Here is a 15,000-nt window from a genome sequence, read left to right on the forward strand (position 1 = left end):
ATATTGGTGATGTAGTGAATTAAATGGTCTATAATCAAGTAGGCAGGACATGGCATTTAGCTCATCTAACCAGTGAACAACCGCAATCCGGAAAGACGCATTAACGGCTTTAGCCAGAAAAATCGCCCTTCAAATATCGATCGATTTAAACCACCCTCGTGTTGTCAAAAATTCTCAAACCTGGGACTTTGCGAGGTTCTAGATTTGATAGGTTTTGCCAAGATGAGAGTCAGTTAAGTCGATCAATATTTGAAGGACGAGTTCTCTGGCCAAATTAAAAAATATGTGTACGTGTCTTTAGGTCAGTTAATTGGTTAAACAAGTGTAGGTAAGTAAACACGATATAGAAATGAACATGATTCATTAGGGATTTGATCAAAGCCCCCCCCCCCCCCCCCAATAAATCGACACTGTTATATTATAATATGCCACAGATGAAGAGTGTGGCTGTCGAGTGATTTATGGGGCCATTAGTAGATAATGTTCAACTGAACATTAGGGTACTGTACCGAGTGCTTTCACATAGACTTAGTTCAGTACATATGTACATGTATTTGCGTTTTACATTTCATTCAGTTACTCTACTGTATCAAATAGATGCCTGTGACGAGCGATTTTCTTTCACTGCGTGATTTCTTTCTCATTCGTCATCGTCTCGTTTAAAACCACTTCAAACCTAGTGGACGAGACATATATTTGACTAACACCTCCATTTAAAATACTCAAACATGGACAGTCTTTCTCCAAGAAAGCCCCAAATCTTTCTAACGGAAATTTTGGTCGTTAGGTGGGAAACATTTCCATTGTATAACGGAACACTCACTTTCAGCTTAAGGCTTATTTACCTGTTCAAATTGTCTGCCCATTGTATTCATGCCTCCTGTTAATTACCTTTTCCAAACAAGACGCCAACGTGCGTATGCCCTGAGGTCTTGTCTCGTTCAAGGGTAGCTAAATGGCAATTACTGTCCTAGTCTCTCCGGTAATTCTCCGTTATTCTTTCTTACCAAAGCATCTGGATATCATTGGCTATCTAAAACAGAAACATTCTTCTGATTGGCTATTTTCATTTCACAAAACCAAATTCATATCTGAATCTAATCACACACACGCTAAGAAGCCCAAGAGAAAAGAGCTATCTCTCCAATTTCAAACTTATAAAAGTTTGTCATCTCGGCTGGAGGTAAAATGAATTATTGGTTAACATTCAAAGTGGAACGAGATATTACTGTAAATTCAATTTAATCTGTTATTAATATTATAGTTGTGTATATATTTTAAGTGTGCTATTCCATGGATGTTCGTAAGTTGGAATACCTGTACAAAACTATATCTATATGGATCTTATACTAAAGTTAACATTTGCTTATGATCTATGCTATTTTTTCATTTATATTCAACATGTATATTGCTTGAATGTCTGTAGCCCACCGCCAATCGCCGGCCACACATCATACCCTCAATTATAATTAATAAAAATAAATAAAGAAATACCAGGGACACAACCCTGTTAAATTCTCATCATGTAAGATAGCTCGACTGTCAGTTGATGTTTAAAACATGTACTAACTACCATTATCATGAAGCTACTGCTTCTCCTTGCCTTTGTCGGCAAATAAAGGCTATTATGATGTGTCGCTCAAGGACGATTCGGTGGCGAAAGACAAACTCGATTGGCTCTAAGACCTTGTTGTTTCAACTCTTAAATCGAAGGTCCTGGTCCTTTTCCGTGTCGTTGGAGCACCCAGTTGTGCCGAATCCCTGCATCCCAGTCCTTGAACAGCGGCAAACCCCTGATGTCAGCCTAACTACAACACACTGTTGTGATGTCCAGAAAACTCTGCAAAGCAGGCGCCAACCCTGGAACTAGCTGATACATTTGCCTCAGTCAAGCAAGCCGGCGGGATAAAGATAAGCCAAACGGGCTTATACCATTTTCAAATGTATTTTCCACAGACACATATGATTATATCAAAGTAACAGATAAATATATAATAAATTAGATCCACTCAATTAGAGCTATTCTTCCCGATATCAAATAAATACTTATTCTTCTATCTTTTCCTGTACAATCTAATTAAACTTTATGTGTAGAATTGTTATTATTGCATTGGGCGTTACTCACTTTTTATTAATACAATTAAGTTATAAGGGACCCTAAGGCAATTCTTGATCTCCCCTAGATTAAACCTGAGCCGTTTGTGATATAGGTTGAGTGAAGCAGCTGGTAACGAGAGCCATAGCGCGCATACTAGTTCGAATCCAGACCATTGAGCTATCAGTTGGACTCGATCCCACAACAATAACACACAACCCGCCACAATGCCCCCCCCCCTCCGTCTATTTTTTTCAGAATTTATGCGCAACCCCCCCCCCCCTCCACCCCACCCCTCTCGAAGCTTATTCGCACTCCCCCTCCTTTCCATTTAACTTCAGCTTTCTAAATATGCTGTTGCTGTTATTTTACTAGCGGTATATCACTGTTGAAAGAAAACCCCTTGTAAAGCGCTTTGAGCACATTTAGTGGATATTGCGCTATACAAAAAGCTCAAATTTTCAACAAAAGTGTGATGTCAAAATACTGGTTGAAAATCTGATTGGAAGTGTAAACCTTTTCTTCTAGATCCAAACTGTTCTTCTTGTTTCACAGTGATGGCATCTTATTAATTTTTTAGCCTAAATAGATATTGGTCGTCAACAAAGATCACCCATTCTTGCTCTTTTACGCCCCATAATCATAAGAATAAGAATCTGCCTATGCATTCTGCTACTAAAATAATTATGCGACCTTTTGATTCAACATGTAACGTATTCATTGTTTATACGTACATTGTCCGGAGTTCTGGATACACACTTCCAAAAAGATTTTTAACCGAAAAAGGAGAAGGTGTGACGTCACGACTTCTCTGCCCTATTTTCTACAGTTAAATAAAACACACATATGAGATAACATAGAATGCAATGCTGAGGTACTACTAGTCCTGTAGGAATGGGGTCGTGTAATAAGTACGGTACAGTCCGTATGCTGACACTGAAATCCAAAAGGACTGGTAGTCTGACGTCATTATTTGGTTTTTGCACCGCCTAGTGAGTTGTCGTTAGTAGAGCTCATGGAAACAAGTTATTTCATTGGTTGAACTATTGAATACAACTCGCGATTTGTTTTCTTTTGTGGCAAAAGACTGGCATTTTGACGTCATTCTTTGGTCAGTGTCAGGCCATAACTTTACGAAGGCCACGCACGGTCACACTGATTAAGGGATTGAAGTAGGCAACTCGCATTCATCAATAAAAATAAAACCATATTATGTAACCCGCCGTGTCAATCTCGTATTGTGTCGGAATGAACAAGATGAAGACAATTAATTTAATTGTGTGCTCTGACTCTGAATCGTGCGGCTATGTGGTCTTGTGGTATGACATTGACACTCGCCTTCGGGTCGGAAGATCCTGGGTTCGAGTTCGAGCCTCGCTCAGGTGTAAAATAAGTACCTGGCCGTTAACAGCGTTGTCTCTGTCGGGGGAAAAATGTAATATCGCCTAACAGGAGTCATGTCTCGTGTTGGCCAGGGTTTCTTTATAAAGCGCTTTGGGCACGTTTAGTGGATATTGCTCTATATAAAAGCTCAAATCTTTTTTTTTGAATCAATATGATTAGAGTTGGGCAATTTCAATTTTTACAGATATGTACTTTTGAAAATTTAAACTCGCTCTCCTTGGTATCTCAAATTATTTAAGTAATTCAGAGCCATTAGGCGAAGTCCCAGGTTTGAGAGTTTTTGGTCAAGATGAGAGTCATTTAAATCAATCGATATTTAAAGGACGAGTTTTCTGGCCAAATTTTTTAACACGCTTCTTCCCAGAGCACGGCATTTAACGGGTTAATTTGCTAAGTAAATAGAAAGATGATTTTAAACACACACACACACATTTAAATAGAAGAGATTTAGATCTCGTTTGTATTTGAAACCCTGCAGAAAGTAGAATGGATTGGGATCGTTCAAGTTCAAGATCAGGGGTGGATCCCCAGAGGTTATTGTCTATCTGGGTTATCGATTTATATTCAATCAATATGTGAGGCTGTATGATCTTGCGGTATGAAATTCTCTTTTGACATTGTTAGACCTTTCGGCGGCTTTTGATACTATTGATCACGGCATTCTCATTAGACGACTTAATATAACTTTTGGCTTGTCTGGGACTGTCTTGCAGTGGTTTGAATCTTATTTAGATGGCAGGAAGCAACAGGTTATGATTTCAGATAAACTTTCTCTTCAACATACATTATTTTTTGGTGTTCCCCAAGGCTCTGTTTTAGGGTCCAATTCTTTTTGTTTTGTACACTTCTCCATTATCGAATGCCATCACTGGTCATGGGCTGCGCTATCATCTCTATGCAGATGATACGCAACTTTATGCTACTGATAAAACCAAAAATCTCGAAAATGTTGTGAAACGTGTGGAAGAATGTGTGACGGATGTAAAAGAGTGGATGGATGCAAACAAGTTGAAAATGAATGAGTCAAAAACAGAAGTGATGATTGTGGGAAATAGAGGGCAGATGAACGTGAATGATGGTCTTGAGGTGTTGATAGGGGATGAAAAGATAAAAGTTTCAAAGACTGTTAAAAATGTGGGTGTCTGTTTTGATTCAGAAATGACAATGTTAGCTCACATTTCTGCTCTTTGTAAATCTTTATACTTTCAATTGAAAAAAAATACAAATACAAGAAAACATTTACAACTACACTGCAAAACAGTGCAGCAAGATTAGTTTTTGGCAAACGAAAGTTTGATCATGCAACCCCTTTGTTGGCCTCTCTCCACTGGTTGCCCAGTGAAAAGCGCACATATTACAAAGCAGCGTGTCTTGTTTATAAGTGTTTGACAGGTATAGCACCGGTCTATCTCACAGATCACGTAGTAATGTGTAAATTTGAAAATTACACTTTAAGATCATGTAATGACCAAACGAAAATTTCGGAAAAAAGATCAAGAACAAAATTTGGTGATAGATCGTTTGCTTGTTTCGGCCCCAAGATTTGGAATGAACTACCACGTGGTCTGAGGGAGTGTAAGTCTTTACCTGCCTTTAAAAAGAATCTCAAGAAACATCTTTACCGTATTTGCTTTTATTGACGCTATGAATCCCTGATTTGGCTATGAATTCATTTTATTATTTTTTTTCAAAATTGATAATTTATATTGTAAAGTGCCCAGAGCTTGTGTTTTACACGAGAATGAGCGCGGTATAAATGTGTATTATTATTATTATCATTACTATTATTATTATTATTGTTATTATTATCATCATCATCATCATCATCATCATCATCATCATCATCATCATCATCATCATCATCATCATCATCATCATCATCATCATCATCATCATCATCATCATCATCATCATCATTATTATTATTATTATTATTATTATTATTATTATTATTATTATTATTATTATTATCATGACACTCGCCATCAGAATGGTGTGTCCCTGGTTTTAGACCGGATTTGGGCGGTGCAAAGTTGACAACATTGGAAAAGGTTCTTTACTCACACCCCCACTGCACTTGGGTATAAAGTGACAAGCTGACCATTAACCGTATGTATGGCCTCTATTGAAAAAAGTGTCTTCATACATGGTAAATGTTGCTGCTGGATTTGGACTCCTTGTGAATGGATATGAATATTTAGTGGATATTGCTCTATATAAGAGCTCAAGTCTCACACAGGCTACGGAATGGAATCCCCAACATAAGGAAAGATGGGTTATTTGATCAAAAAGGAGGTGGTGGATGAGGAGGTTGAAGAGGAGGAGAAGGGATATCAGGGAAGTGGGGAGTAAGAGTAAAGGTGGTGGGTATCGAATGTGTATGATAATCAAGTGTGGCAATATAAGGATAGGAAGAAAAAAGAAGAAAAAGTAGAGGAAGATGAAGAAGAAGAAGAAGAAGAAGAAGAAGAAGAAGAAGAAGAAGAAGATAAAGAGGAGGTGTAGGAGGAGGAGAAAAGAATGTGAGTAGGCTGAGAAAAAGGCAGGTGACAAGGGAGAGAAAAGGGCGAACGAAAAAATGCATAAATCCAGTATTTTAACAGGTTTTATTTAATTTATTCAGTTTTACAGTACCTATGTACTTTTCTGATCAATAATAAATTGATTACATTGGAACATACGTGACAGTATTTGTTTATCTACAGTACAAAATGCCATTCGGAAATCTTTGGTGATTATCCACTAATATAATTTCATGTGAATCCAATGAAGAAAAAAAAACATAATTTTCAACTTGATCTTCCTTCCCAATGGATGACAGATGGTGTGAGTATTTCCTCAGTTTGTTTTCCAATGTTCTTTGGCAAAATATCAAAATTCATCAACTCTTGTATACGGTATATTTGGAAAAGAGGATATAGAATATTATACTATAATGCCATTATGATATTCACGCCAAGTACTTATTATAATATTAAATTAACCAGTTAACTGCCTTACTCTGGAAAGACAAGTATTTAAAAATTGGCCAGAACACCCGTCCTTCAAATATCAATCGATTTAAATAACTCTCATTTTGGACCAAAAAAAATAATAAATGAAATAAACTCTCAAACCTGGGACCCCGCAAGGACCCAAGATTGATATTATTTGCCAATATAAGGGTAATTTTTATCGATTGATATTTATTGAAGGACGAATTTTCTAGCCAATTTTTTAAATACGTGTCTTTCTTGAGTAAGGCAATGAAGTGTTTACTCCGTACCTTGTGAAAATGAGCTCATGCAAATATTAATGGTTACAGTTTTAACACTGGATGATAAATAATACAAAAAGCATCTATATTTTTTAATTATTTGACAACAAGCGAGCTATGGTAAAACAATATGCCGGCAAAATGTGTGTACAAATAATAATTAACAATATTTTACAATACAAAAGAAAAATATCTTCCTGACAAATAACAACATCAGAATATAATATTATACACTTTTGATACATAAACAACAAAGAATTGCATTGGCAATATATATCATCATACATCTTAATCTTCTGAGCAAATTCTACCAAGTCCCGTGACACTCTCTCCGCTAGGACACATAATATAATAGTATCTATGATTCCTGATAACAATCTATCTATTATTCTTGTAAAGCATCAAATTACATGACCATAAATAATACAGATGGAGTATTGATTGATCTCAAATAAACATTAAAATGTTATAAAAACTATGAACTAGGCTTGCGTTTAACTTTTACATATCTAACTACAATTCTCAACAAAACAAAAAACAACATAGAAAAACACGAATCTGATGGGTAAATGATTGTTAATTTAATATTTCCTAACATAATCTGGGATCTGTTCCATCTGGACATGCACACGTTCGGCCTCCATTGGGAGACGCTAGGCACAGGAAGGTACAACCACCGTTGTTCAATGCACATGAATTCCTCACTGTGGAAGTAAAATGTTTTATTATAAATAAAGTCATATTATATTAGCTTTGAGGATGAGGCAGAACAAATATATAAACAAAACGTATATATTAAAATAGGACAGAGAGGATAAAACCAATCATCATATATAATTGTAGTGTAGTGCATTATTTTAATTTAAAAACTTGAAACATTCTACCGGAAACAAATGAAGAAGAATTAAGACAAAAAAGCATATACAATGGAAAAAAAAAGATCACTAAGCTAAAGATTTAGAATCTTAAAATTCTGGAATTCTGGACAAAGAAGAGTTCTATAAATTCCAGCGAACGGAGTTGTCAGCACATATAAAAATCAAGACTCATTTTTCAAAGCCCAAATCACTTCCTGTCCGAGTCTGAAATATTCAAAATGTTAGGATTCCTTAGATCAGCTTCAAAATTGAGATGGAACTCTAAGAAATCAGAACTAAGGCCGATCAATGATCAACAACGTTTGAACAAGGAATTTGAAACAGTTCAGGCTTCTGAGTCTTCGGTTAGGACACAAACTTCTTTCATGAGTTTATTGGCTCAATTTAAACAGGCACCAAAGACATTTTTTTATCTCATGTACTCAGTACTACTGATTCTTACCTCTAGGGCATTGATCTCTGACAGATGTTATGCCATAGAGACGGCCATGACCCCCGACGGCCAAGGTCAAGGGGTTATTCAAAGCTCCTCCGTTTTGGTTGACATTGGGGATGTTGCGCCTGCAACGATTAATGATACATAAATCAAAGCATTCAATAAAGCATATTTATTATTACCATTTTAAGACCACAACTAAAGAAAAGCAGATTTAGTGTTTTGGCAATTTTGGCAACAAAGATCGGTAGGATGAAAAGTAATTACAGAACTACATCCACGAAAACAACATTGTTGTTGGAAATTGATTATTTCATAAGTAAGATTTTTATCGTAATGAGTTTCAAACGTTAAATGCTATTTTCGAATTTAATTCAATTGAATAGACACTCTGTTATCCAATGACTTGTAAAGCAAAAAGTCTATTGTTCGATGAGTTATGATGAAAAGCAGGGGCGTAGCTATATTAGTTGATATGGTGCCTGGCACCGCATCCATCTTTTAAAAATGGATTACAGCATTTTGAAAAATATTAAAATTGAGAAATGGTAAATACCACTTCTTACTACTTTGAGTAGGTCTTTTTTATATATTTTTTTCATTCTTTTGTATTTACAAAGATAGCATGTTTTAAGTCATTTTCTTCTTATTCTGGCACCGCCTAATACTGTAAGCATGCCATGCCACTGATGAAAAGTCAATTCAATGCAAATAATACTCACTTCTTCCAATCCGACCAGAAGATGTTGTTATTCAGCATGGTGATATCGAATGGATAGGTGGCGTCTGCAGTCACAACACGACGGCCGGTACCGTCAGACAACACGCACTCAATCCTCTTCTCCCCTGAAAACAACAGTTAAATGTCGTTGTAACAAGCTGAAACTCGTTCTTCTTCTTCTTCTTCATCACCTTCATCATCTCCATTATCACCTTCATCATCATCATCATCATCATCATCATCATCATCATCATCATCATCATCATCATCATCATCATCATCATCATCATCATCATCATCATCATCATCATCATCATCATCATCATCATTATCATCATTATCATCATCATCATCATCTTCTTCTTCTTCTTCTTCTTCTTCTTCTTCTTCTTCTTCTTCTTCTTCTTCTTCTTCTTCTTCTTCTTCCTCTCTATTCTAATAATCAAACCTCCCTGTTTTGATTGCGGATAATGTATATGCAATCTATAATATTAAAAACTTTTTTTAATTGGTTTGAAATGTTATGTAAGACAATCAATCAATATTTATATTTTTCTTTTTAAAACTTCTAAAACTCGTATCCAATGTATTGTTTAAACATTGAAGTAATTTACGAGCAAAATAATTTCCTTACCAGCGTCTCCCCAACACAAAAGCTGTGAAAAGTTGTCAAAAGCCAGACCATTGGGCAACCTGAGGTCATTGTATACAAGAATACTTCTACCCGTGCCGTCCATATTCATCTTCTCGATCTGGGGTTTGTTTCGGTTCCAATCCGTCCAGAAAACAGTTCTGAAAAACGAAAGGCATTGCAATTTGGAATATTTCGTCTCACTCTGCACTGACCCTCCCTCGACATTCCTATCACGTTGAGGCTACGCTACCGTTTCATTCATACTCCAACCACCAAGGAGAATCCACGCTACAAGTCTCACTACATTTTAGTTTATTTGTTTTCAATCTTCCTTTGCTTATTGTTTTCATGACTAAAGTTTACATCCAAAATGTAAATTGTCTATTTGTAAAGTTTCTATCCGAAGCCATTCCATTTTCGATTTTTTTATTTGCATTTTCAATATGGCAATTTGGGATTTTGGTGAGACAAAATAAACCAAACATTTTTGGAGGGGGCAGAGTTCTATCTATCATCTCAAAAAGATTTGCCTGAGGGGATTCGGTGCCAAAGGAGATTTTAAGATAAAAGTGATCTAAATTGTGAGATTTTAGTCTTCGTCATTTAAAGAAAGTAAAGTTATCCTTTCCAAATAAGGTCGAGGTGAATTTTTTTATTTGAAAAGGTAACAATAAGCATATTTTATACATAATTTGTATTTTTATTTAGTACAAAAAAGCATACAATTTGTTATTACCCTTTTGTGATGTCCAGAACAATGGCTCTGGGATTGACCATGTCAGTGTCAACGAGAGTCTTGATCGATTGACCATCCAGGGTGGACACTTGAACAACGTCCAGTTCAGAGTCAGTATAGAACAAGTTACGAGCGACAAAATCAATAGCCACTCCTTCAGGAGATTTCAGACCTAAAAGATCCAAGATATGGCCGCTTTAGAACAAGCTACGTGGTTACCATGCGAAAAATGTAAATGAAATCAAATGTGCACAATTATATCTCCAACTCTACATTCGCATCTCCCACTACCTCCTAATGCTCCTATTCCTCCTCCTATTCCTCCTCCTCCTCCTCCTCCTCATCCTCCTCCTCCTCCTCCTCCTCATCGCCATCATAAGAGCCAACCGACTCTGGAGGTCTGCTTTAATTCTAATGACCATCAAAATATAATGTCATTGGCTTATATACATATTATAAGACAGTGGGATAAAACATAATTTTTTGTGGTAATTTATAAGCTTGTCCTCACTGGAAATATATGCTCAGGCATATCCTCCTTGAGATAGTTTATCTTGAATTGTAACACATAAAAATATTTTTAATGTTTTCTCTTTATGATTGTCTGTTTTGAGGATTTTTTTTACAAATTGATGTATTAAAACCTTTTTAATAAGTCATGGCTTTCCACACAATTAAAGGTCCAACTGTTGATTCTTTACAATTGCTTGCTCGAGGATTTAGCAAATATATTTATTTAAATCTCTAAACCATGACTGACCACTGGTAATTGAAATTTTAAATGTTGATTCTTTAGAAATGTTTGCTCTGGGTTTTTTTTTCTTTACAAATAAAATTAAATGTTTAAAGACAACGAATTACCATTTACAATTGAATTTCAAATGTTAGTTCTTTTACATTTACTTGTTTTGACATTTATGAAAGCGAATTTACGTCTTTTAAACTATGACTGGCCTGTAGCTATTGAATTTTCAAATTTTTATTCTTTACTGTTGCTTGTTACGAGGTTTTTACTTAAATTTTTAACTAACCACTGACAACAGATTCCATTCCGTTCCCATCCATGTCAGACCTATGGATGATACCATTGGCCACATCTGACCAGTAGATGAGTTGGTCTTTACAATCTATGTCAATGCCCACAGCCAGTTGTCCTGTTGGTAATAGAGATAAATCCATAAGATAAAGTAGTAAAAATCAGGAATCTACCAAACGTGTACTTATTCGCAGGTCTGATATCCCAAGTCATTATGGGCTCATTGTTGTAATGGAAATCTAAAAAAAATGACGCAAAATATTGTCAATTACAACAATGTTAAACTAGGCCCATAATTGCGTTCGCATGTCGGACCTCCATGTGTATAAGTTAAGATTTTTTTCGTTGTAAGATTGTGTAAAATTAGTGACACTTAATAGTGAGTAGTTTTGTTGCCCTGAAAGTAGTGATCGAATTTTAGACAAAATTAAAAGTTAGGCAATAATTAAATAAATATCAAACCTGATAAATACGCAATCTGTTGTCCAATGTCGCCTGGTTGGGGGTCCACTGACACCTTCATCAATTTGGATCCCTGAGCGTATATCAACTTATCGCCCTCCGAAACCACATCTGTATGTACGAGAAAACTACAAAATTAAAAGAAAGAAAGAAAGAAAGAAAGAAAGAAAGAAGAAGAAGAAGAAGAAGAAGAAGAAGAAGAAGAAGAAGAAGAAGAAGAAGAAGAAGAAGAAGAAGAAGAAGAAGAAGAAGAAGAAGAAGAAGAAGAAGAAGAAGAAAAGAAGAAGAAGAAGAAGAAGAAGAAGAAGAAGAAGAAGAAGAAGAAGAAGAAGAAGAAGAAGAAGAAGAAGAAGAAGAAGAAGAAGAAGAAGAAGAAGAGAATAATAAGAAAATCTGATATTTAAACTATCGATGATGAACCGTGAATAACTATACACATAAAAACGATAATTGAACGAATAATGATGACGATGATTTATCTCAAAAATATGTCTAATCCCAGGCATCGATGATAAGAAATGTAAAGGATGAAATTTATGAATGAGCCACAGAATCTCAATTCAGCCATTGCCTCCATCCTTTTCTCCAACCACAATCTCGCAAATCTACCGTAGTCTGAAAAAGAAATCACGTATTTAAAATTTTGGCATTCCAAAATTACCCTCATCTTGGCTTAAACTCTCACGGGTTTGAGATGAGTTTATTTTTTTCGAAGATGAGGGTCATTTTAATCGATCAAAATTTGAAAGATGAGTTTTCTGGCCAAAGTTTTGAATACGTGTTTTTCAGACTGCGGCTTAATAAATAGCAGCGAATAAATGAAATGTGTATTTTCTGCAATGAAAATGGCCTAGAAATGAATGTTCTTACAGCTGCATGTCGCGCCGTTTCCTCTGTAGCCTTGTTTACACACACAGACATACTTGTCGTCAACAGAGCCCTTGACACACTCGGCATTTCTGTCACATAGTCTTGGATTCCTACGACAGTCTGGGACATCTACACAGAAAGAACGTGAACAAAAAAAATAAATAAATAAAAAATAAAAAAAATAAAAACAATAAGTAGCCAATGGGAGCGATCTTTATTCATGTTTTCGTCCAACCAAGTCATCAATCACATAATTTGTTGCTGTCTAACGATTGGATATTTCTTAACAAATTTAAACACGCTGCTTTGTTTACAATTGTTATAAACATACCCGTGTGTCAAGCTGAACCAAATGACCAATCGTGATGTTAGATAATTAAAAATCTGTGAACACTTCACTAAGTTTGTCATTTTGAGCACATTTTGCAATGTGACCAATGACCTCGAGCACATGGAAAGTTAATAAAGATCATGCCCAATAGAACTTAGAGGTAGTGAGAATGACAAGAGTATCTAAAACAAAACAGAAATGAACCTGTCCAAAAAGAGATGGTCAGCCATTAAGGCCAAAGTATTAAGGTATTTTTATTCTCCGTCTCCTTGTCTTATCGTTGTCTTCGTTCATATTATATAACGTCATTGATATCTTGATCTCGTTTTAAGCACATTGTCAACTTGAATGACGTATTACGAGTATTATGAGTTAATATCACGTCTAATTTTGTACTTTTTTTTGTGTTTGTTTATTTTTCGTTTTTAGGAGTTAAACTTTATAGACCATTTTAATAGCATTTGGCACACCAATTCCTTGGACTCATATACGCACACCCACACACATACACACAGACATTGTGTGTATGTGTGTATGTTTGTGTGTGAGAGGGGGGCGGAGAGAGACAGAGAGAGAGAGAAAGAAAGAAAGAGAGAGAGAGAGAGAGAGAGAGAGAGAGAGAGAGAGGGAGAGAGAGAGAGAGAGAGAGAGACCTACTGAAGTAATTTGCTTATTTTATTCCCCAAAACGTTATGGAATGCCAGCCATTGAAACTAGAGGTTTCTCGAACTTTTATTGATATAACGGTTGTGCTACTAATGTAAAAAGATAAAACTAAATTGAAGTTATAAAGAATAAAAATTAAAATTCTAAAGAACATCGAGAAAGAAACCTTCAGAACGATCTGATTCACCGCTTCAATACGGGGCAATGCGTTTTGAGCACTATTACTGGATATTACACTATATAAATGTGTAATAAACAAAAATGAATATAACATTAAAAATATAAAGACCAAAATACCAAACACGGAACGTTTCGGATTAAAAACCCTTCTTCAGCCAAAAACAAAATCCGAGGAAAGGGGTCCGTGTTTTGGTAATTTGCTCTTTTTTTAAGCTGTTAACTTCATTTTTTGTTTTATGACTTTTTGCAGCCCAGATTCGTTCCTGTAGCAGATTAGTATTACTTTGACTTTATTTCAATGCTCAAGTTTTGGAGATTAAAAATATATATATATATATATAGTTAAACCCGTCACTCTCGTATCCCCTATTATGAACATATTGATAGACTCTGGAGTCCCAAACCCATGAGATTTTACATTTTCTTCGGTATCTCTTCCCGTCAACTTAAATTTAAACTGAGCTTTTATATAGAGCAATATCCACTAAATGTGCTCAAAGCGCTTTACAAGGGGTCCCTGGTCAACAGCAACATTTAACATGTAGGACGGGACATGACGCCTGTTAGGCGATATTACAATTTTCCGGACAAAAACAATGCTGTTAACGGCCAGGTACTCATTTTACATTTGAGTACGGTGAGAGAATGTGAGTAAAGTGCTTTTTCCAAGGACTCAACTATGCGCCGAGCGCAAGGCTCGAACCCAGGACCTTCCGATCCGAAAGTGAGTGTCATACCACTAGACCACATAGCCACACAATATTCATCTTCATACCAGCTATTACAAACACATTGGTAGACTCTAGAGTCAGGAGTCTATGATATCTTACCTTTTCTTCGGCATATTTTCCCGTCACCTTCGTAACCCCTATTACAAACACAACTGTAGCTTCTGGAGTCAGGATTGTATACACAAGCAGCATTGCCGTCACAGTGATCCACTTGGTTACAAGAAGCTGGAAATGTATCAACATTATCGTGACCATCATCATCGTTACCATTATCATCATTATTACACGTAATCATCATCATCATAATACATCATCATCACCATCAAAATCATCATCCTCGCCATCACCATCATCGTCGTCATCATCATCATCATCATCATCATCATCATCATCATCATCATCATCACCATCATCATCATCATCATCACCATCATCACCATCATCACCATCATCATCATCATCATCATCATCATCATCATCATCATCATCATCATCACCACCACCACCACCAAAACCAATCACCATCATTTTCATCATACCATAAACAGTCGCATTTGAGTATAG

The 15,000-nt window shown here is 36.0% G+C and overlaps 1 protein-coding gene across 2 annotated transcripts in view; it reads right to left on the reverse strand.

The window, feature by feature from the left end:
* Nucleotides 1-6,093: 6,093 nt before the first annotated feature.
* LOC144969421 (nidogen-like) overlaps nt 6,094-15,000 on the reverse strand; it is a 54,286-nt gene continuing 45,379 nt past the window's right edge. For both annotated transcript variants that reach the window (XM_078908538.1, XM_078908534.1), the window contains exons 22-30: nt 14,536-14,661; nt 12,529-12,657; nt 11,659-11,769; nt 11,192-11,314; nt 10,161-10,332; nt 9,425-9,582; nt 8,792-8,915; nt 8,076-8,194; nt 6,094-7,459 (exon numbers count right to left, since the gene is read on the reverse strand). In XM_078908538.1, the coding sequence (XP_078764664.1) occupies nt 7,347-7,459; nt 8,076-8,194; nt 8,792-8,915; nt 9,425-9,582; nt 10,161-10,332; nt 11,192-11,314; nt 11,659-11,769; nt 12,529-12,657; nt 14,536-14,661 (1,175 nt within the window). In that variant the 3' untranslated portion in view covers nt 6,094-7,346. The remainder of the gene's footprint in view (nt 7,460-8,075; nt 8,195-8,791; nt 8,916-9,424; nt 9,583-10,160; nt 10,333-11,191; nt 11,315-11,658; nt 11,770-12,528; nt 12,658-14,535; nt 14,662-15,000) is intronic.

The sequence above is a fragment of the Berghia stephanieae genome, chromosome 1 (assembly GCF_034508935.2).
Source record: "Berghia stephanieae isolate SIO BIC M18660-M18661 chromosome 1, UCSD_Bste_1.3, whole genome shotgun sequence".
NCBI classification, from domain to species: Eukaryota; Metazoa; Mollusca; class Gastropoda; order Nudibranchia; family Aeolidiidae; genus Berghia; species Berghia stephanieae.